General features: G+C 41.9%; 1 protein-coding gene across 7 annotated transcripts in view; it reads left to right on the top strand.

Annotated features, from left to right (window-relative positions):
• Nucleotides 1-24,691, top strand: part of MTMR7 (myotubularin related protein 7) — an 81,657-nt gene that overhangs the window by 4,727 nt on the left and 52,239 nt on the right. For 2 of the 7 annotated variants that reach the window (XM_054566116.1, XM_054566115.1), the window contains exons 2-3: nt 20,859-20,981; nt 22,133-22,295. In XM_054566116.1, the coding sequence (XP_054422091.1) occupies nt 20,859-20,981; nt 22,133-22,295 (286 nt within the window). Of the gene's footprint in view, nt 1-5,332; nt 5,424-6,052; nt 6,099-6,426; nt 6,767-20,858; nt 20,982-22,132; nt 22,296-24,691 lie in introns of those variants that run through there. The other 5 variants (XM_054566112.1, XM_054566114.1, XM_054566113.1 and 2 more) reach the window with 5 other exon arrangements.

Here is a 24,691-nt window from a genome sequence, read left to right as displayed (position 1 = left end):
CAACAATATGGAATGATTTACATAGAATACAGGACTTATGTACTTTGAAAATACTTGTTTAAATGGCATGAGTAGATAGATTTACATCAAAGGGGAATGTAGATTTTCATTGATATACAGTTAAACAATGTTTTAGAAAACCCAATGAACACAAATTATACTTATGTCACTCCACATTCACTTGTCATTTGTAATAATATGCTCTTTTTCACAGTCATAAATAACATTTTTTTTATATTGAACTTTGGCCCACTGTTGCTTTGTGTGTGTGTGTGTGTATATATAAGACGTTCAGAAGTCACCCACCTATTCATTGTTTTAATGATTGCATATTATTCATCTGACTATAGTTCGCTTTATGTGTCTCCACTATTAGGGATTTGGGTTTTGAGCCCCCATGGAAATCCCTGGTACCGTTTTCTTAATGTATTTTTCTCAGAGTAGAATGACTAAGAGCAGGAACAGTCTTATAAGTGTTTTATTACATGATATCATATGAGAAAGCTTCTCATATGACCCAGGGTTTAAACAAATTTTTTATAGTCCCAGAAAGCAGAGGAAAAGATCTTGGCGTGATATAGAGAACTTCTTTCCCACAATCACACGTGTTTGTATAAGAGAAATTAGTTCATCTCATGAAGGAATAATGGTGTCTAAGCGGAGTCTGGATGACTCATCAGAGAAGACATGGGGGCATTTCTGGCATCCAAGGGCAGAACGGACCAGAATTATGTTTGGGTTTCTTCTGAGCCACGAGCCCAGCTGCCCTGAGATTCATACTTCTGATGCAGGGAGCTCACTGTGTCCCTTGGTGGCCCATAGTGACCATGGACAGCTCTCATGATTAAGAAGGTTTTCCTGGATTTAGTTGAAATCTATCTCACTGTAGTTTTTAGTAATTGGGTCTAGCTCGGTCCTCTGGTATATTGCCCATACATCAACCCTCCTTCCAGGAAATGGCCCTTGACGTATTTCCTTCACCACTGCCATCTCTCTAACCCTTTCCTTCTGCCTGGGTCATTAGTTCAGTAGCGCCTGTTGGCAACCACCCAGTGCCTTGGTTTTAAGCTCCTTTACCATCCAGCTTACTCAGTGAGTTACAAGAACATATGATTACTTTAGGTTTGGTTGAATTGGGAGAGAGTGGTATGTGATATCTCTTTTTTAAATTGTATGTATCATTGATTCCCAGCTCAGTGGCCTTCAGGGACACTTACTATGGAAAAGAACCCCAAAGCTGTCTCCATACATGGTGCTGTGAAGCCGTCTCCTCTCCTATTTCCTTGAATGATGGCATCTTACATTTATCTTTGTTGAATGTTATTTTATTGGATTTATCTTATTGCCTAATCCCTTACTTTGTTTTTAGATTCTGATACACATCTTCTATTGTCCTCAGTTTGGGACCATTCACTAATGAACTTGCCCTTTATTCCCTCATCTGTGATATTATTGAAGGAAGAAATTAGATAGGCAGACATAACTTCCTACTGAGTGAAGTCACTAGCGCCCATCGCCCAAGATCCTGATTCTCGTAACAGATGTACTCGTTCTTTCAGTTGGAAGTCATCTACCATTTGATGAACTCGCCCTGCATCACCCCCTCACTGAGCTCATTCAGAGAAAGAAAGGAAGTCGTTCTACGATGATGACAGAGTGACTCATTGGTCTTCCTGCTCATTGATGGTTTCTCTTCTTAGGTTCATACAAAATTCCATTAAAGAACCCATTTTAGAATCTTGCCTAGAATTCGTGTCAAACTCACCAGCTCATAGTTACAAAATGCCTTATCATCCATTTGAAAACAGGGATTTCATTTGCAAGCTCTCTCTGTGAGGGGGAGAGCTCAGGAGAGCCGCGAGAAGATCCGCTGTCTCCCTGGCTCTCAGCACCATTGTACCATCTGCACTAAGTGTTGTCTCCTCTTTTAACAAATCATTTTTAGGTTCCAAAAGCATATTACTTTTGATTCTATGTTAGAATCAACATAGAAATTAGCCTCTATTAATGTCTTAGTATATTTCCTTTAGTCATATTTTCATTACATGAACACTCAAACTTTGGTTAGAAATTTAGGATCACCCTGTTCAATGTTATAGTAAGCTTCTTTCACTCACTATATTGTGATCTTTGGAAACATGTTTTTAGAAGACTGTGATTTTTTGAATCCTATGGCAATGCCATTCTCAAATTAACCGTTTCCCCAGCAGGCTTCACAGCAATGTTACAATGAACATCTTGTTTATTAGTTACTATCTGCCTATGCGATCGCTCCCTTAGGACTGAGCCTGAAATGGAATCGTTGTGTCACAGAGAGGAACAGTTTTATGGTTAATCTGTGTTTCCAAATGACTTCCCAAAATGTTTTAGGAACATGGTGGAGTGGCTTACACCATTGCTTTATTGTTTTAAAAATATTTGCTAACCGAATGGAGGAATGACACCTTGTTCTTTCATCACATTTTTATTTTATTTTATTTTTTAAAATTTATTCTGTTGCTGTTGTTCAATTAGAGTTGTCCTCATCCCCCCTGAATTGCTCTCCTCTGCCCGCCCCCCCGAACTCCCACATTCAATCTGCCCCCACTCATTGGCTTTCTCCCCGGGCCCTTTATACATCTTCCTGGGGGGCCCTTGCCCTTCTTTCCCCTGTGATCCTCCAACCCTCTGGTTATTGCCAGTTTGTTTTTTATTTCAATGTCTCTGGTTATATTTTCCTTGCTTGTTTGTTTTGTTGATTAGATTCTACATATAGGTGAGATCATATGGTGTCTTCCACTGCCTGGCTTACTTCTCTTAGCATAATGTTCTCCAGTTTTATCCATGCCGTCGTGAAGGGTAGGAGTTCCTTCTTTCTTTCTGCTGCGTAGTATCCCATTGTGTAAATGTACCACATTGAGTTTTTTGATCCACTCATTTACTGATGGGCACTTAGGCGGTTTCCAGCTCTTGGCAATTGTAAATTGCACTGCTATGAACATTGGGGTGCATAGGATCTTTTGCATTGGTGTTTCAGAATTCTTAGTGAGGTTGATGTGTTTTCAAAGATATGTTTATTGGCCAGTTTGTTACTTTTCTGAATTATCCACTTATACCTTTTTTCCATTTTAATAATTGGTTAATTGTGTGTATCAATGGATGAAAGTAACATGGTAACATTTGTGCCACCATTAAAGGCTTCACAGGGATATAGGGAAGGGATTGTACACCTTTAAACATCAATGAGGAATGATAACGATAGTAAACTGTAACCTCCTGCTTATGTCCGCTTTATTTGTTTATTAGTAGGCTTCAACATTTCCCTTTGAACTTATATTGTTAACTGGTTGGGTTTGGCCATCACTTCTGTCGCATATCCACAAGCCAAATAGAGTCTAGAATGCTTATTTTTGCAGAACAGATGGACATATATTTTCTCATCCCGGTTTTTATTGGTTTTTCCATTCTGAACAGGACAAGCTGTGAAGTATGCATGAAATTAAACCTCTTGACCAAACACCCAGGATTACATGACTTTGTCCCATGTGATGGTTCAGTTTTATGTTCTTATATTTCACTTAGAGGGAGTCCAAGAATCTCATTTTGTCCCATATTTCTTGGGCCAGGAACAGTTTAAACTATTTCTTTCTAAGTGCCCTTTCCCCTGGTGGACAGCTAGTTGAAGCCTTTGGGAGTAGAAGTACTTCCCAGGACATGAGCCCAACCCTTCCTCCCACAGCCATTTAAAATAGTTTAAAAATAGACCCCACTTAAAATTTTGTGGCAGGCCATGACAACTTTATAAAAATTGTACGTTTACTTTTCTCCTCTTGTTCATTTGGTAGAACACTAGTTAGCAGAGATTCCCGGAGAAATAAATTTATTGCCAAGCTATCAAAGGAAGTTTCGTTCCTTAGGGCCTGCAGCAAAGCGCGAGGGGCTGAGCATGCTGCAGGTGCAGCTGACTCCCGTACTGGAGGGGACAGTTGGCATAGTGGTGGTTTCAGAAAGGGATCCTGCCTTTTTGAGCTAAGAGGATAGATTCAAAGACACCATTCATGCATTTATTCATTTACCTGTACCTCCCACAAATGTTCTTGTGTGCTTCCTATATGCCAGGTACTGTTTTAGGCCCTGGACAGCCAATGGTGAACAAGACAGACAGCGTTTCTAGTTTTGTGGCACTTATGGTATAGAAAAGAATTAGACAACAAAAAATATTGCAATTGTTTAGAACACTATATAGATACAGTTGTGAGTATGCAAAACACGAAGTTTACTCTTGTATTATTGTTTATTAATTCTTATATTATTTTCCATATGAACAATTGTAAACCCCCTTTTGTGCCACCCTGATGTGTGTGTGTGTATTTTTTTCACTGTAAACCAAGACCTTAGAAAATTTTCATTAGAATATGTATTTGCCAGATCCTGCTCCCCCTTCCCTGGAAACCTTGCGCTTGCTTCCCACCCCATGCAGAGAGAAAACCCAAGTCCTAACATTGTTCTGGAAGGCCCTTCACATCACTATGGCCACCTGTGACACCACATCTCCTATTCTGTCCCCCTTTACACACTCTCATCAGATATCCCTCCTTCTTGTAGACCCTTGAACTTGTAGGCCCTTGGGCCAGAGCCTTTCATGTGTGGTTTCCTTTGCCTGAAAAGCTCCTTTCCCAGAGTTCCCCATGACTGGCTCTCCCTGACGTTGGTTCTCCATTAAAGGATCCAGTCATTTTATTAGAAGACATTATTAGAAGACACTTCCCTGGACATGTTGATGCCCCTCCACACCAGACTGCTTATCCTGCTTTCATTTCCTTCCTAGCACCTTTTGGCATGTGCGTCTTTGTTTAGTGCCTGTTCCCCTCCCCACCCACTCCCAGGGAGAGCGCATGTGAGCATGGACGTCGTCTTCTCCACAGCTGGATCCCCAACACCCAGAACGCTCGGCCTGGCAGAGGAGAGATGCACAGCAAATGGTCCTTGAGTGAATGAATCAGGGACATGGCTTAATGTGACATTGTGTCGAGTCTTTGGTGTCTTCAGCCTTGGTTCTTATTCTTCTTTTTCCTCTTATTTTTTTTACATAATTATGCTAATATTTTGTTAACTCAAGAGCACTTTGCAAGAATATGTAAGTATGCCTTTCAATGGGAATGTTACACTTGGACTCAGTCCAAGCTCACAATTTTAGTTTTGCTTTAAAGTTAAAAACCTTGTCACCAAAACTTTAATCCCAAGGATTCTTGCCAAAGCATATTGCAACTGGCAGCATGCAAAAACATTTTGCACAGTAATTCGAGTTCAGCTCCACAGTGTACTCTTCCACTGGCAGGACACTGGTGTCTTGAAGAGTCTCAGATTTCCAAATAAAGAATGTTCTGGAGAGCTATGTATTCATATATAGCAACCACACCAGGACCATGTGACCCAGCACAAAGGTAAATGAACTTTCTCAAAACTTCACAGATTCTACACCAACTGGGAAACCTCTACCCAGTATGAAGACTAATTGGATTTAAAACACACACACACACACACACACACACACTCACACTCACACATACACATACATACAACCTCTAATTTAGTTTAATGGTGCAGCTTTTATTTTTACCTGCTGGCAGTATTCACATCAGCTTTTAAAGACTGCTTGTTCAACTATAGCTGTGTACTATTTCCCAGCAATGGAAAAAAGTTGAGGTCTCAGTTCCATTTTAGTTACATGGCATTTAGTTTTCACATTTGCAGATGAAAATTCTTTTTTTTTTCCATCTGTACTTGCAACATCTTCCACAATTGGATATTCCTAACCTTCTTGTCTGAAAATTCAAATTCAAAAATAAAGCAATCCCAGCCCATCCTATCTGATTCTACCTAAACACCCTCACATGCTTTGCTTTTACCATAGCATTGTTCATGCTCATTTACTGGACAAATATTTTAGCACATATGTGTGCCAGGCAGTAGGATACAAAAGTGAAAGAAAACGTAGTGCCTGTCCTTAAAGATCCTACAGTTGAAGGTTGTATGTCACCCTAAAAATCACTGTGCTGGTCTATTGTTTCAGGAAGCCAGGAAGCCAAGGACTCTGCATCCTATTTCCTTCTTCTAATGTAAGTTCTAATGTAAGTGTGGGCCGAGCGTTCCTCATGGTGCTGCAGGGAGTATTAGGGAAAACAAAACAAACAAAACTGGTGCCTTCCTTAAAAATATACAGGGAGGGTGGGGGGAAAGTAGTTTTAGAGTCATCCGTATGGAAAATAATACAGTGAATTATAAATAATAATACAAGAATAAACTGGTTTCGCATAGTCAGAACTGTAAACCTACTTTTGCCCCACCCTGTGTGTTCTTGGAAACAATTAGAGTGGAAAAATAAACACAGCGTGTCATGGGCAGTGTAGCATAAATGGGAAGGAGATAGTAAAGACCAGCGGTGTCACAGCAATCCAAAGGGTAGGGAATGAGCCCTGGGGACTGGGGTGGCGGAGGAAAGGTGGAATTAAGGAGGCGGGTCCTGGGTGTTGGGCCCGAGGGAGCATGCTGTCTGTGTTGGCTGAGTGGAGTCCTCAGTGTCCGTGGTAAGTCAGGGCTCTCGGTGAAGGGCAGAGGTGTACCCTTTCCTGGGAGGCCTCAGAAGACGCTTCCCATCTCTCTGTCTGCTGTCTCCTCATTTCCCAGAATGGGACTGATGGGCTCCAGAGGGCTGTCCTGCAAGAGGAGAAGGAGAAAAATGTGGTGCCAATTACGGAGTCCGTCCTCGGAGGCTTGGAGCCCAGGGGTGAGGCACGGGAATGTATAAATGAGCTGGAGCCCGGGCGGGCCCTGCGTGGTCGGGCTGTACCCCTCTGCTCTCTGGCACTGAGACTTGCCAGGAGATGGGGGATGGGGTGTGTGTGTGACTTGGTTCTCTCTGTGCCCAGGCTGTCCCTTCTCTTTGGGCCAGCTGTAAGTTCCATTTGGCACAACCTGGCCTTGGAAAAATGTTTTCTTATAGTTCCCAAAGCGCTATGTAAGTGGACGATTTAGACTTTGCTGTGATTGCCTTTGTCAAAAATATGTCAACTTCAGAAGCACTTTAGAATTTGAGAAATATTTTTACAGGGAACTCATCACAATAAAGTAAGCCTTTGACTTTCTAGATTGCTTCCTAGCAAGATCTTACTCTTCCATACTTTTTCTTTGAAACGACTATTGTTCTTAAACCAGTTGGCTTTAATAGGTCGCCCCATACGTCTGTTCTCCAGGTTACAGTGGGCCCAGCATCTGCTCTTCATTTAGTTTCCTCTTGACATCTTTCTTCCCCTTTTTCTCTTATTTGTGCTTGTTGGAAGTGGTATTTTTGGCCGAGGTTATTTTAAGGTGGTGTTGAAATAAATCCTGGGACTGTCCTCTTGTTCAAGAGCGCATGTTCTTTGAAGCCTACACATCCAGGGTCACCCCACCAAAATAAATTACATGGGCCCTGTGCAAAACTCTCAAGTGCCTGACTCTTTATTTATGACAGTTGGCTGCTGCCATGATGTTTATAGAGTCCTTGGAGCAAAAACGGGCTCCCTTTCTCTTCTCCGCCTTTTCCAAGAATCCCTAGCTCTCTCATTTCTTCACTAGCTATGGCTCTGTGTCACTAACTATTTTAGCTTTATTAGCTCTCTCAGGGGATTTTTGAAGTTTAGTTAAATGTCAGTCCAATCTCCTGTTTTAATAATTGCACAGGTAAGTAGAACTCAACAACCCGCCCATTTATAGGCCTGCAAGACTAGCTGAGTCATCAAGATATGTTCTTCGCCTTGACCTAAACTGGATAAAAATATCCTTATCTCTATAGGGGATTTGACTGATTTTTTTTCTTCTCTTAAAAGCAGATTTTGCAAAGCTTACATTTGTCACAGGGTATAAACCTTAGTTATTGGAATTATTTGGGGATTTGTAGATGGTTCAAAAATTTATAGAAGTAGGTCCATCAAGGACCTCATTTTCTGTGTGGAGGAAGGACTCAAATTTTCCAGCAAGTTGGGAAATATGTAGATTCTTTACTTTGCAGACTGATACAGTAAATATCCTTCTTATGTGCACACGATGTCAGCATCCCGATTCTTTTTCATTGTCCTTTTGTGCAGCCAGCACAACCAAATAGTCTGAAGGAGTCCATCCTTCCTTTCCACCTGACCTGTAAAACTTAGATCAAGATTACTAGGGTGAACTTTTCGACCAATATCTGCCCCTGGTCTGTCTAAACCCCTTGGGTTATGAGTCTGTTTCAAACTTCGTTTTCCTCTTTCCAGATCTCAGTCCTCCACCTTCAGTTATCCAGGCTGACCCTGGTTCTGTCCAGAGAAAAGCAGGTGCTTGGCGAGGTTAAAATGGCAGGCGTGGGCTCTCTGGGCGAAGCAGACGTGGATCCAGGAAGAAACAGGAGGCAGGATTATCTTCCTGTGCACACATTCCGGTAGATGGACGTGTCTTTGGAGAATAGCATCTGGCATAGGATACTGGTGATGGTTTGCAGTAGGAAAGGGCTCCCGCTACAGGGTAGGGCGGGGGCAGGTTGTGGAAGGCCCTGACAGGGGACAGCAGTGGGAGCCAGGAGGCTTTGAGGAGGGAGCGCTGTGATGAAGGCGTTGGGGGTGACTGCTTGGGTGACAGTGTGCTGGACGTTGGCTGCCATCATCCGCCCTCCCAGGCCCCTCTGAGGGGTTGCGCCTGGTCTGCGCTCAGGCTGTGTGTTTTTGGTGTGGCATGCGCCTCAGTCCGCCCGCTCCTCCTGTCATTCCCGTGACCACACCGATTGGTTGAAGGGTTAGAGGTGACCCAGTGCAATGCAACCAGTCTTTGCCTGGGCCTGGGGGAGGCCGCGGGTGCTGCCGCCATCCCGCTGGGCATGGGCGTAATGGGAGGGGAGGCTGCGTTGCTGGAACCATGGCGAGTGGAGAGCTGAGAGCCGGCGGACAGGGGGACTGTCTGAGGGACCAGGGTGAGGCGCTGGCCAGTGCAAAGCCGGCCCCACGCCTGACCTTCACGGATGCGTGCTCGGAAGAGTCCCCGCGGCTTAGGCCACGTGAGGTTGAGGCCTCTCTCTCTTGCTGCTGGCCGAGTCCTAACAGACAGCAGTGGAGTCCGGTAATCTGCAGGCACGGCTGCTAGTCAGGAGCCTTTTGATAAACATTCTGGGTACAGAGTAGACACTCTACAAATTAATAGCATTAATTAATACCTTAATTAAACAGGGTTAAACTGAGAGATGGCAGCTATTTAATTTTCATGGGGTTCTTTCATAAGTACCTTGCATTTAAAAAATGATTTAGCTTCATGGCAGAATACATTTTAAAAGAGTTACTTTTGCAGGCAGCTTGAAAATAGGGCTATTTTCCTGCAGCCTCACTGTGTGTATCCCATGAGCATTTGCCTCTGTGTTATAGCAAAGATCTTTTACGGATTTAATGAAAGGCAGAGTCTTGTATTTCTTTTGGTTGCGTGTCATATATTTTCTTGGAGTGTGTGTTGTGATTTTTGCCCTTCCCTCAATATCTGACCTCTGAATAAATGGTCCTGGGAAAATACTTTCATTGGTTTTACAGTTTTAAACAGATTAAATCTGGCTTTTGGGAGGATTGGTGTTCCCGATTTTTCTACCAAATAGCTGGAGTAGAAAACTCCTGACACTTCATGACTACCCTCTTCTATTTGTTTAAGCAATTTTATAGAAATAGGGAAAACAGTGCTTCTTTTAATTACTTTTATTTTTTTGAAAGCAAGCTTATTATGTAACATTTTACAATATCATTTTACTTTCCCAGTTTTAGTGAAATATGTAAGTTTAAAGTGTATACAAAATAATGATTTAATATGTATATGTCTTACAAAATAGTTACTACAGTAACTTCAGTAAATATCACTTTACATAGTAGATTTTTTCTCTTGAGATGAGAACTTTTAAGATCTGTCTTAACAACTTTCAAATATACCATATAGAACTGAAAGTGCTTCTTTTTAAACTGGAAAATCGAATGTTTTTATTTCAGCTAGCATAACAGATTATACCAATTTTAATATTCTGAAGAATTTTTAACTTTTTATTATTACACTTTTTCTTCTGTGTGAAGGTACTTTGCAACTATAATTGGGCAGTCCATCTTTGTTGAATCCTGTGCCATTTTTACTACTTTTACAGGGGAAATGAAGGCACAGACATGAGGTGATCATGCAGAGGGAACAAGAATTAAATCTCTGAAGTCTTTGTTGTGGACTTATCAGCAATTCCTGGCTATTAATAACTACTGAGACATGCGCTTTTTCTCTGACATATGCAGGTACCCATAGGTGGAATTGTTCATTGTCCAGAAGCTATGGATTCAAACTTAAAACATCTTAGCAACCCAGGGACGCCTACCATAAATAAAACCATTCCGAACTTCTAATAGGGTGGCGTTTCTATAATTAATGCATGGCTGGTCACAAGGGAAACCTGACTCCTGGGGCACTTATCCCCACGCCGCGGGTCACCGCACCTGCTGACCTGCAGCACAGCAGTGCCCACCTCAGGACGCTGGCCGGCTCGTCCTGGGCCACCCGGGGATCCAGGCTCCTCGGGTCCACCTGGTTCCCTGGGGGTCTGCGCCTCCCGAACAAGCAGGGGGCTCACACGCCTCACCAACCTGCTGTATACTGAGTGGTTAAGGCTTTGGCTTCACCCGGAGCTTTTTCCTTGTCAACCATATTACTCCCTAATTGACATTTTAGGGAAAATGGAGGATAGGCTTTTGAGGGTTTGCCCTTGTCTTTCCTTTCCCTGCAGTATTAGGCCTGGACTGAAGAGGTCAAGTACAGGAGAGGTCTACCTGTGAGACCTTGGGCAGTCGATTTATGCTTCATGCTCTTTTATTTTACCATTTGTAAAATGAGATCACCATGTCTACCTCCCAGCCAGGGTTACAAACAGTGTATGGATGACGCTTGGTACAATACCTGGCACACAGTAGCTGCTCAGTAAAAGGTAGTGAACATTATTATTATTTTTTTTTATTACCCTTCCTTCTTCTTCCCCCTCTGCTCAAGGGAGAAGTTAGTTGAAAGGAATCTGCCACACTGGTGCTTTCTTCTTTACCGTCGGCTTTTCTGGAAAATTAGTCTGGGGTCGTTCTGATTGTGACTCTCAGCAGTTAGCTGGTGCAGGGAGGGGGAACTGCTTTTGGTCAGAACAGCCTCCACACCCAAGACCCTGGATCCCGAGGGACGGCGTCCCTCCCTGGGGGCTTCTAGGCCCAGCTGTGCTGCCTTCACCGTTGCCTCCTAATCACGGCACTACCGTTGCTCACAGGGCAGTGGACGTGCATTCGTTACCGTGCATTTTAAACTGCCTTGTGCATGCACATTTTCTGTGTTGTACACATTTTGTGGCTCATGTTTCCTCAGGACTGCGTTGCAGTGGCACGTCTTAGGAAAAATGAACTCCGCCTTTACTTTTAGCATCTCATTATTGTAGTCGTCTCAAGTCTGGTTCTGCACTAGTCCTCCTTGTCACCGAGTCACTTTCTGACCGGTGGTGTGGAAATTTCATGGGTGGGCACTAAGAAACCAGATTGGTCGATTGGTCTGTATGTCACGTAGCCCAAATATCATCATTAGATTGTAAAAAAAGAGAAGAAAAGAAAAAGAAAAACATGGATAGCTAGATAGGTGTATTTTAAAATATGGTTTCAGAAATCAAGTTGGCATACTGATGTTAACATATATTTTACATACTTCTTTTGTAATTTTTATCTTAAAGAATTCTATGAGCATTAAGATGAACTATAATACTATTTAAAAGATGCAATCTGATGTCGTTTGCTAAAGAAAAGCAACCAAAATACCTTCTTTCAAATATCAAGTGGTGTGCTTGGGCGGGCGTGTTCCTCTTTCCCGCTTGGGCCTTGAACGCTGGGTTCAGTACCGCGGCTGGGCCTGTCTCGGATGCCTGGGCAGCACCGGTTTTGGCTGAGGCTTGTGCTTCCTGTCCTTAGGAAATCGTTAGCGTTTTGTTGGCCAGCCACGTTACTGAGAGGCTGAATTTCTGGAGGACATTATTGTGTGTATTTTCACTTGTGCTGTTTTGTGTGCTTTCTAGCCTTTCTCTATGGTACCACTGGGTTAGAACTGTGGCCTATGAGGCAGGAGACAGACATTAAATACCCGTCAGGTCCTTATAGAAGTCAAAGCCCAGAGACACTAACTCAACAGCCTGCATCCAGCGGTTCAGTTTCAAACGCAGAACCAGAACCAGAGCCCAGACCTCCTGACTCAGAGACAAATACTTTACTCTTCGTGTTGGTAGAGTCAGAAAATGTCATGATACCAATTTTAGCATGACAAACTATTTATCTAGCTGCTTTTCTTAGATTGGAACATAAAATTGTTTTAGGTTTTGGCTGCTGCAGACATTTTGATTTTTCCCTGTTTGACAACCTCTGGGTCTCTTCCCCCAAATGGCAGCGACCTACAGCCTAATTTGTACGGTACTGAGAGTCTTTGGCCCAAGGAAAGCCAGAGCCATAAGTTTCCCTTCTGTTTTTTTCAAGACAAGTAATCCTGCCTTGCACTTTGGGCTTCTTGTCCTGCAGAACCGTTTTCCTTTCCCACATAGTCTGAGATGCTTCTGGAACCCAGTACGTTCATGAGTCTGGGGTTCGTCCTGCAGGGTACAAAGGCTCCTATTCTGTGGAGCTTGCCATTAGTCAGGGGCGCAACGGGGAATTGCCAAGAGGCTCTGTCTCGCAGTGATTTACAGAGTCCTCCTGATTCCAGGCAGCAAGGGAAGGACTGAGCTGGACTTGTGATCCCCAGCCAGGTGCCCTGTCTCAGGCCTGGCATTGCCGTGTGGGGACTGGTGTTTTCACTGAAGCTTTTCAGCTTGGCCTAAAAAAGCTGATGAAATCTTTCTTTTCTTTGTTTCCTTGATCTAACCCCAACCAAGCAGGGATGGGAATGAGAAGGCTATCAAACCAGGGCACAGCGTTTTCCATACACGGAGTCTGTACAATTCTTGAGGAGAGACAGGCTTGTTCATTTTCACCCTTTTCTTTTGCTCAGAACCTAACACGGCAGAGCACATGGGCATTTCGTTGAACGGAGTGGGACACGAGGTACTCTCGCTTTTCTCAGCCCCAAGACTCTTGAACGCTTCCTCGGCCAGCACTTGGGCTCTGGTACCCCGTTCCCAGGCTTTCTGTCCTTGGGTTTATCTCAAAGCACATTCCGACAGTGCTTTGTGAATATAGTTTTACCATATATTTTTGTCTTAAAGCACTCTATTGGAAAATTCTTATTTCATGTATAAAAAGTTTCTTAAAATAATTGTTCATTGATTATTTTAAGCATATTGGTTTTGAATAACCTGGCTACAGTGACCTCGAAGGTATTCACCACTGCTCAGTGCCTTGGAGAGCTTGAGCTTTGGGGTTAGCAGACCTTCGTTACCGGCAGGGGAAACCTCTTGGGTCTCTAACCGTAACTGAAAAGGGGACTGTATGAGGACTTAGCTCCTGCTGTTATTGAGGGGATTCTCTGAGGTCAGACATGCAAAGGGGTAGCACAGTGCGTAGCATGGAGTCAGCACCCTAAAAATATCGGTTATTGCTTTTATTATTACTTTGGTAAGTTTTACATCAGCCAAATGAGAGCTGGGATCGGCCTGATCCATGAGATACTGGTAAAGTTATTTTGAACACCCCCATTGTATCCCCTTGGGAAGTCCAAATCTCTCCCCAGAATTTCCGCCAGCTCCCCTGGAGGTTTGCGTGGCCACCTCTGCCATAATCTCCCTCTTCCACTGCATTTGTTCAGGGTAGAGACTGTTTCTGCAAACCTTCATGTGTCGCTGTGCCAAGACACAGCTATGCGGCGGTAGAACCTGCCCCTTCCTCAATTGCAAAGCTCTCTCCAGCTCATCAAGGTATTCTGGGCTAAAGCACAATCCTCTGAAGACCTGGAGCCAAGGGAAGGTCCGTAAAGCGAACAGCTGAGATGAGACTCTCCCTCCCCAACCCTGACGCCCCCTCCCCCGCATTATCGTCCCAGCACCTTGTCACCTAATCCAACACACTGTGAATGAGGTGTAAATATTTTCTAAAATTTGCCAAAAGACTCACAGTGCTTGCGTTTGAATTACGGGACGAGGGGTGATTTTCTCTCCTTTCTTCTATATTTTTGAGTCTTAAAACATTACATAAAACAGAATATGGCTCAATTTTTTTTTCCAAAAAAAAAGACCAGTTTTTCAAGCTTTTTAGGATTAGGGAGACTTCAGCATAAACAGGATAAGTCCTTGCCCAGGGGTCCTCTAATCTACTCCTTTACAACATATCCCTCATGAATTACCTCTAATGGGAGTTATTTTTTTATCCTGTGTGTATCTCAACTTGAGATGCCCCCTTATTGGCATCATTAATAGGCTTCCTTCTTGAAAACGTCTTCACATGCCAGTTGCTTCTGGAAAGCTCTTTGTGTGCTTTGGCCGTTGGCTGCTTTGGAGATGGAGTCTGAGAGGCCAGGCTGTCCGCCTCTGGCTTCCGCCCAGTCTGACCTCACTTCCACAAGGCCCGGGACCTCTACTTTCTCAGCTCCTGCGAGCTCACTGCTCCAGCCGCTGTGTGATGGCTTCTGCTGCCTGCACTCCCAGGACCCCCGGCTAAGGTCTCCGCGTCTTCCATGTTACTGCACTCCATGGGCATTGAACAGGTCTTGCCTGATTTGGTCTCTCAGCAGCGTTTGACACAATCACTCCTTGTCTCTTAGATCACTGCTGCTGCACACGCTCCCTTGACGCCAGGCTTCCCTGATTTTCCTCCTAACTGGCCGTCCCTTCCCAGTTGGCTTTTCTGATTCCTTCCCTTTCACCCAACCTTTAAATGTTGCATTTCCCCAGATCTCTTTTCCCTCTACATGCTCTCCCTGGGTAACCTCTTTTGGTCCCATGGTTTCAGGTACCATTTATATGCCAGTGACCACAGACTTAACTGCATTTCAGCAAATCTAGGGCATCAGTGATTATAAGATGCACTGAGATTTTGTGCACCAAAAAGAAAGACAAAAGCACTACCCATTAAATGACACAATGGCTTCTTACCACATTAATCATAAGGTACCTTGCATCTTCAAAAGTGTCAGACTGTGAAGTGGACACCCAAGAATTAATGATATATTGTAATATGTTTTGCATAGATGAGCTGCCTTTTGCAGAACATGAATACTTAGTATGTGTTGTGCATGGTATTCCTAGGAACATGTAAATTAATTGCAATAACTTTGTCTAGGGAAGCTGGTAGTTTCCTAAGGGTCATCTCGCTCCAAGTTTGAAAGAGGCCTTATTATCATATAGGTTATTATATGTGTTAGTGTGATAGAATTAAGTTAACTGAACAATGAGGCAGTGATATGAAGCCAGTGTGTCTTCAAGATGGTGGCAACATTGTTGAGATTCATTTCATTTTATCTAGAGTTGACTGGCTCTCAAGTCACAGTCAAGAAAGCTCTGGCTGCCTCAGTGCAAACCACTGAGCAGGGTTCCTGATCTTCACAGAATTTCTCAGGCAACTGAACTTCAATTCTGATGACCCATTTCTTTGGTTGTTACACAGCACTGGGAAATCATGCTGTTGATGTTTCCCTATTTGCCTTTTGTTTCTTTATTCCTCTCTCTACTTCAAAATTGCTTTTGATAGCTGTGGGACCTGTAAAAACTAGTGCCAACTTTTGAAATGTAATATTCCTGCAGCAGCCTCCAAAGTTAACATCATAGCATGGAAAAAAAGTCTCATTAAGTATTCTAATTTACGACCATCTGCAATCCTTTCTCAGTTCTATGGAGGTTTTCTAAAAATAACCTTCGTGATATAGCTTCTTCCTTCACTTCTGTAGAGATAATAACTCATTCTAAATATCAAAATATTATGTTCAATATTAATATCTCAATAAAGCTTTGTTTCATTAGTCATAAGTATCAGGGAAATGATTTTAGGTATTGTTAACTGGTATATCACCCCTGGACCTCCGCTCAATTTAGTTAGGCACATTTTAGCATGCAAATTAGTTTTTTCCCATAGAAATGTTCCAAAAATAATATATCCCCTTGCTTCTCTCTTCCCACAACTCTCTTTCATATCTTTGTTGTAGTTAGTTTAAAATAGAATGTTTAATGACAAATGTTTAAATAAAATAATCCAATCATGTGGGAACTGAAAAATATTCTCTTTAAAAACTCCTAGGTCAAAGAAGAAATAAAAACTCCAGTTATGGTCTATCTAGAAAGTAAGAATGATAAAACATGCAGCCAAAGATTTACTTGGAGGAAAATGATTGGACTTAAATTTTTGTCACTAAACAAAAAGAATAAAACTTTATGAGCTGACTATTAAACCTAAAAGTTTGGAAATGAACAAAGAAACAAAAAACACATGATGTCCCCGAGGAAAGAAATGTAAAACATGCATTCACAAGTTGAAATTAACAATTAGGAAAGAGAAAAATTATTAAATTAATAAATCCAAGACCTGTTACTTTGAAGAAAAACCTTTGTCTAACCACAAAAAAAGTAAGAACAGTAAGAGAAGACATGAAGAGAGAAATTTACCTGCAGATAAGAATGAAAACATCATAAGAATTTGAAAATTAGCAATTAGAAGATAATTTGTAAATAAAATAGATGCCAAAATGAGATTTAGTGAGAAATCTAAATATTGAATGGTTTTATAACCGTACAAGAAATTGAAATAATTATCAAAAAATCATTTTTGTATAAGGAAGTGTCTGTAGCCCTGGCCAGAGGGGCTCGGTTGGTTGGAACATTGTCCCGTAAACTGAAAGGTTGCATGTTTGATTCTTCATCGGGGCACATGCCTAGGTTGCAGGTTCAGTCCCTGGTTGGGGCACATACAAGAGGCAACTGGTTGATGTTTCTCTCTCATATCAATGTTTTTCTCCCTTTCTCTTTCTCTCCCTTTCCTTCTCTCTAAAATCAATAAGCATGTCCTTGGGTGTCTATTTGTTTCAAATAATAAATATTTTGTATGTTGAAATCTTTCTAATTAATTGATTTAATAATAACCAGGTGAATTCATGTAGTAAAAGTAGCATAAATAGGTTAGTACATGCCCGTCTCTCTTAAGAGCAAAGATGAAAGAAAAAACAAGAGTGAAAACAAAACAAAGTAATTATCACAGATAAAATGTAAGCAATATTAAAACATCAATACACTATTCCCAAATTGGTAATATACTAAGAATCTACGGCTTCTTTAAAGATTAAGAAGTCTATTACTATTATTGATAACATAGTACTATAGTAAAAAGCAAATATCCAAAAACTATTAAAATGGCATAATGTTTATTGCTGATTTTCAAAAATCAAAACTCTTACTAAACCGAGAATAGATCATTATGTTAAGTGAAATAAGCCAGGCAGTGAAAGACAAATACCATTATGATCTCACCTACAAGTGGAACCTAATCAACAAAACAAATGAGCGAAATAGAACCAGAGACATGGACGTAAAGAACAAACTGACACTGACCAGAGGGGAGGGGGGAGGGGGATACTGGGGAAAAGAAGGGGAAAGGTTGTCAAGGGGCATGTATGAGGGACCCATGGACAAGGACAACAGCGAGGATGGAGGACTGAATGTGGGAGGTGGAGGTTGGGGAGAGGAATGGAGGGGGAAATGGGGACAACAGTAATTGAACAACAATAAAAAAAAGAATAGATCACTTCTACAATGTGATAAAAATAACATTAAACTCAATGGTGAAATATGGGGAGTGTTCCCATCAACAGCAGGGGTGCACGTGAAAAGTTGCTCCACATCATTAATCATCAGGGGCGTGCAAATCAAAATCACAATGAAATATCATCTTATACCTAATAGGATGGCTGTAATCAAACAGATTATAACACGTGTTGACAAATATGTGGAGAAATTGGAACCCTCTTATGGGGCGGTGGGAATATAAAATGATACAGCCTCTTTGGGAAGCAGTCTGGGAGTTCCTGAAAAGGTTAAACAAGGAGTTACTATATCACCCAACAATTCCATTCTTAGGCATATGAAAGTATGTACAGAAAGTATCCAGTCATGTACTATGAAAAATAGGCATTTATTGAAGAAGATACAAGATATAAGAAGTATCATGCATAGGACAATGATGTCTTGGTCCCCTTCAAAGTAGGCACCTTGGGACCTCACACAATTCTCCAAATCACTACCAGCTGCTCTGCCACATTTTCCTGACTCTCACTTGTAGTCTGAGATATCTACCCTTTCAAAGGTGATTTTAGTTTGGGGGTAAGCCAGAAGTTGTAGGGCACCAAATCTGGGCTGTAGGGGGGCTGAGTCACCTGGGTCATATGATGTTTACAAAAAAACACTATGTGAGACGTGATGCATGAACAGGTTCATTGTTGTGATAAAGCTGCCAGTCACCATTTACCCACAGCTGCAGCCTTCTGAATTATCTAAATAGTTTCCATGGAGGAGTGTTCAAGCTTAATGCAACATGCTCACTCAATGGCATCTACTGGCCCCACTAGTACAGTGAAGTCGTCATTGTTCATGCATGCACATTCCAGTCCACTCTCCTTGGCTGCCAGGGTACATTGATGTCACGCAAACTGTTCTTGTGATATTAACAATGGCTAGATTTTTCTGGACAGGTCTATCTATCTATCTATCTATCTATCTATCTATCTATCTAGAGATATCTAAGAGAAATAAAAGCATATGTCCTCACAAATACTTGTACAAGAATGTGCATAGCAGCAATATTCACAATAGCTGAAAAGTGGAAAGAACCCAAATGTCTATCAACTGACAAATAGATAAATAAAATTGGTATAGCCATATAATGGAATATTACTTGGTAATAAAAAGAAATGAAGCACCAATACATTTTACAAATGGATGACTTTGAATTAAAACATAGATTGAGAACATGATGCTAAGTTAGAGAAACCAGGCACAAAGTATGACATGCTCCATTTACATGAAATGTCCAGAACAGGCAACTCTGCAGAGACGGGAACTAAACTGATGGTCGCCTCGTGCTGAGGGCGTTGGGGGAGACTGTGAGTTGGTGCAGATCTTTTATTGTGCGGGATGACGTACATGCTTCAAAACGGATCGAGACGACAGCTGCACGGGGACGGTGTGCGCAGTGCTGGGAGTACCCTGAAAACATTGAATCGTGCATGTTAAGGGAGTGAATTGTGCGGAATGTGAAATGTATCGCAATAAAGCTGTTGCTGAAAAAACAAAAAGCGACACAAGCGTGACTGCTGTCACCGCCATCATTGTCATTTTGAAGGTTCTAGTTCACATGATTAAAGGCGGGGAAAAGAGGTTTACATACGGGAAAGAGAGACACATCATTATAGAAAATACTCCTCTCTACTCAGATGATCCAAGTAACTTTACTGAAAAAAGCATTGGAACAAATAAAAAAGCTTGTAAAAGACGTAAAAAATACATAAAAAGTAAGCCATAGACTGCAATCCTTACTATATAAATTGTTCTGATAAAATGTGTAAGAAATGATGACCCCCTAGTAGGAAAGTCAACCGATGACGTGAAGACCATTTACAAAAGAGACACAAGGGTCAGCACCCATATACAAGAAAGTGGAATATATCAGTAACAAAAGAAAGACTTTTTAAAATGGTAAGCTGATAGGTTCTTCAATGAACATCTTCACGAAGCATAGCCCTTCACGAGGCCTCAGGAACTCTGCACCACCTGGAGCAAAGACAAGGTCTTCACTACCTAACTCGTCATTCACTCCATTAGATCACTGGAAGGTGAGCAGAAGCTGGATGGGACCCAGAAGGTGGATGTGGTTCTAAGGACTCAGCGGAGACGAGGCGATGGGCATCTCGAGTGCTCGAGTCTGCCCTTGGCATTGGCCTGAGCAGTGCTCAGAAGGGTGGATCCGCCTCTGGGTCTCCCCTGGAGCAGCTGAGAAGCCTCAGGCCCTCCAATTCTATCAGGACCACAGCTTCTCCGCTGGGCTAAAGAATGGAGCAAATAGGATTCATTCCCCCTGAGCTGCCTCAGGGAAGCAAAGAACCATCCTGACTTGGATGATGCGGGGTTGAGCCAGTGTCTGTCTTCACTTTTCACTTGTCCTGAGGAGCTTGTCTTGTCGCTCCCATTACATTACATTTCATAGGGGAATGATCCTAATGCACACATCCTTGAAATTGCTCTACAGGTAAGAAACATATGCTTGATAAAAATGGTTTCCCAGAAATCACTCCTAATGGTTCAAATTAGCTCAGTGGTGAGGATTCCATGTGTTAGACAGATTTTATTATAAATAAATGTGAGCATCTTTATTTGGGAAGTTTTCTTCATAAACACGCAGAACAGTTCTTTGATACTTTTTGCTCCCAGAAGTATATTTATATTTCCTGTCTTCAAACAATTTCTACAACTGAGAAATACCTAGGGAAGTACATTATTTCCTTTTTAATAGAAAGTAATTTATACAGTTATTGTGTAAACTCAGAATGTTGATGCACACATTTCCTGCCTTAAATTAGAAGTATATAATCACAGTGAAATGAAAATGCTGACTTATTTAAAACACAGAAAGGGTAACCTTAAAGAATGGGGTCTGTCAATCTTTTGCAATATATTTAAGAATATATTTAAGTAATTGGTGAATTTTTATCTTTCGATATGCAGATTCATATTCTGTGAACTAAGTAAGGGGTAAATTCTGGCTTTTCTTATTAGGAGAATTTCCCAAATTGTATTTTGGATTAAGTGCAAGATTACTTCCCTGTTATTTATTTTCGTGACTACCTCTGGTGCTTTAACTCTAACTCTGTCAAACTCATTCTCCTAGGTCGAAAATGTCCGCTTGGTAGATCGAATATCTTCTAAGAAAGCAACCCTAGGTACTTTGTATTTGACGGCAACTCATGTCATATTTGTGGAAAATGCACCTGACACAAGAAAAGAAACATGGGTATGCATTCCTTATTTTGGACTTTACATTGTTTGAAGTAAAAAGTTGGATTCTCCACTGTTTTGTTTGTCCCCACGGTGAGGTGGGTGGGCCTTTAGTGTTTGGATATTCAGAGAAATGTTTTGGGAATGTGACCTTTGCCCTTTTCTGTACACAGTCAAATCTATATCTCCTTATTCATTTTAAACACTAATCATTTACATCATCAAAGAAAGACCTAGAAATAGCCATATCCAAGTGGTTCATGTCACAACTTTCAAGTAGAGATTCAGTAGTGTTAGTATGCCAGATACAGTCATTTTATTGTGTTATCTCCACTTTTCTGATAATTAAAAAAACAAGAAAAGTAAAGGAAAGTTAGGGAAAGCTGGGCATAAGAAATGCCTAGCACCAGGCATTTCTGCTGCTTAATAATGAGACCACTGGATATTTCTTATTTTATAGAGCCAACTCACCATGACCTAATGACCAGAGCCAGAATGCCTGAAATGTAGATTTGGCCTTGTCTATATTCCATAGACATTGTTACATTTTCAGCAGATGGTGGCAGGTCCTATTCACTGGAGAGGAATTTAAAGAATGAAATGCTGCCATTGAGGACTAAGCAGAGACCCTCCTGAAACAGCAAAAATGCCCTTCAGCATGACTGCCTTCAGAATAAATCTCCTCTGCAGCCTGCCTGACCCCCAAGAGCTTAGAAAACAAGTGCAAGCTGCCATTGAACTTGAGCATTCCATGTGGAATTCAGGAGCATGACGGCCTCTCCCAGCAGAGTCATCTCTAGCTTTTGTTGATTGCAAGGTTTATTTTACTAACTTCTCATGACCTTACTCAATTTTAGCTATTAACCGCAATCAACATTTGACTACCAAAATGTTCCCTTACCTGGACTTGTACAAAATGGTATGCTGAATAGCTGGCTTCAGTTAATGAGCCTAGATATCAGAAAGCTTGGCATTGAAAAGTAAAATGATAAAATTAGACAGTTGGTTCTTTCCCAAAACATCTCCGTTCTTGTTAACTGAGTGCATGTGTTGAGCAAGCTGAAGGGCAGGCAGTGTTGCCTGTCAATCTGTGTGGCTTAGAGATCTGGCCTGTCATAGCCATCAGTTCATTGTGCTGAGCTCATCCACCTTAACTTTTGGTTGTAGATTCTTCACAGTCAGATTTCCACCATTGAAAAACAGGCAACAACAGCTACTGGATGCCATCTGCTCATTCGTTGCAAGAACTTTCAGCTCTTACAACTCATCATACCACAGGAGAGAGACTGCCACGATGTGTACGTCTCTCTGATACGCCTTGCAAGGCCAGGTAGGGCAGAGGAGTTCGGCATTTCGTAAGGGCCCACTCTTCAGCAGTTCACAGGTCACAGTCAAGAAGTTTCTATGTTGTACTTGAGATCCTTACAGTGTTTCAGGAATCATATGCTATCCCACATGAGGCCAAGAAACCTGAGTAACAGCTTTCCTCTCCCTGAGCTGTCTCCCATATGGACCTCTTTCATTATTTTTAGTATTTACTTTATCTCTGGGGGTGAGAAGTGTGTTTGTTTTCCTTTCAGGGTGAAATCATTTTAAAATTATGCCTTTCTGATCCTGTGATCGTCAAGTGACCTTAACGGAGGACTAAGACTAAACTGATCAATTGTTCTGTATGGAAATCATTGATGTCAAGTGATTCTAATGCCATTTTCCCCATCTTGGGCTTTCAAGATTTGGTTTCTATTGCTTTTGGATAGTAATAGAGGTTTCTCAAGGTTGGAATAATGAGACCTTCGTTAGCATAACTGAATATTTAAAGTATGGAGCTGTTGGATCTCCTAAAAAGAACCTCCTGGGGTGTCCTGGGAAGAAGGTTTAGTGGATTTGAGGAATACGTGCTCTCAATAACTCTCCTATGTCCTCAGATTTCTAGCCCGTTATGCCCTCCTACAGAAGCGTTTCTTGTCTCCTCATGTCGCTTGTGTGAGCTGTGGGCTTCTTCTGCTTAAAAGAAATGCACGTCTAAGTTTCTTGGGAGAATACATAGAAAAGAGGTCAATTATATAAAAGCTACATCCATAGTAGTGTTACCCAGAAGTCATTAGTAAGGAAATAGGATATGAATGAGTGTGTAATAACTTTGCTAAATGCTTTGTGATTCGGGACAAAAAGTTTGATTATAAACTCTTCAAGGCATTGGGTCAGGCCCTCGGGTTCTCATGCTCTGACCACGTCGTCTGTAGACAGCTAAGGGCTAAAGTTAGGGAACGAAAATGTGTCAGCGAGCTGTCAGAGGCTGGTGATGCCGACTTTCCTTGCTCCCCTTTGAAGGCAGCTGGTCGAAGCTTTTTCATCGTGGGTTGAAGAGAACTGCAGAGTCAGCCAGGAAAGCAGTTGAACTTTTTGGGAGCAGCACTATAATTGGAACAGAAGCCTGGGAAGCTGCACGTTAGGCTGCGTGCAGCCGAGAATGCGAGGACAGTTGTGGGTCGGCAGTTTCTCTGTCCCTGATTAATGGATGCGCAGGATGGTACACGTGCTCCGACCAGATTAATGGGATTTAGGAATAGCCTGGGGACCTGGGAAAGGGCTGTGTGGCTGGAAGATCACAGGGCAGGGAGGGCTCCGGTCCCTGCTGACAACGAGCACCAGGGCTCCTGCTGTGAGGGTCCCCAGGGAGGAAGATCAGTCTTCCCCTGATTTTGAAAATGCGCACTTTTTCTTAAAGATGAAGTTCTGAGAGGAAGGTAATTGACATAGCCAGAGGTCAAAGAGGAAGCCAGAGTGAGGAACTGAATTCAAGCCGTTATTTTAGACAGTGTTTAAAAGCCACCAACATTCTGAAACATTGGAATTAGAAAGGGCAGTTGACATAAAACAACTTTAGTAAGTGTAGGAAGATGAAGTGGAACCCAAGCAATTTCACAGTTTAATGTCAAAGGCGATGCTAAAATAGGGCAGATGATCACCTGTAGGCTTGGAAGCAGGGTTTTGCGTCTGGGCGGAGGAGAGGGAAGGTGGAAGCCCTCTTCAGCGGGGGTAGAGTGGCTCATCAGAACCATCCAAGGATCTTTCACAAAATACACGTTTACCCTCCTCTAGGAATATCAGAAAAGGTGTGTGTGTGTGTGTGTGTGTGTGTGTGTGTGTGTGTGTGTATGGTATACTTTAAATTCTAGTGGTACAACATAGCTGTGTGCTTCATCACCAACACAAATCGCATATTTTCTGTTTCCCTTACGACATACCTAACCACAAGGTCTTGTAGAGGACACCTTTAAAAAAAAAATAACAAAAGAAAAAAAACGTTTGAGAGTCCATTTAAGTCAAGGCTTACGAAGGAGGTATTTCCAAAGCTCTTGTGATTTTCTCTCCCCTGAATTAGGATTTCTGGGATAAGCGTAAATCAAATGACTAAAAAATTCGGCAAGATTTTGTTGGTTTGCCTTTTGTATGAATTAAGATTGGTAAGAATTTGGTCATGGACTATAAGGATCCCAGTAAAAAAAAGAAAATAATGTAGCCAAATTCAGTAAGTTCCTTAATTCTCAGTAAAGTAACTTAAGGTAAAATAACGGCGTACCCAAATAAGAAAATAAGTTAACCCCATAGACTCAAAGTACTAATTAGGATATACATTTTTCAGATTAAAAGACCCTTGTTTCTCAGAGGGCTTCCGTTTTTCCCATGTTCTTCCTTTTCTCCTCCAATTTGCCTCCTGCAGTT

Source organism: Pteronotus mesoamericanus, unplaced genomic scaffold (assembly GCF_021234165.1).
Source record: "Pteronotus mesoamericanus isolate MK-2021 breed Mesoamerican mustached bat unplaced genomic scaffold, CSHL_Meso_final contig_169, whole genome shotgun sequence".
NCBI classification, from domain to species: domain Eukaryota; kingdom Metazoa; phylum Chordata; class Mammalia; order Chiroptera; family Mormoopidae; genus Pteronotus; species Pteronotus mesoamericanus.
This window is presented reverse-complemented; position numbering and strand designations above follow the sequence as displayed.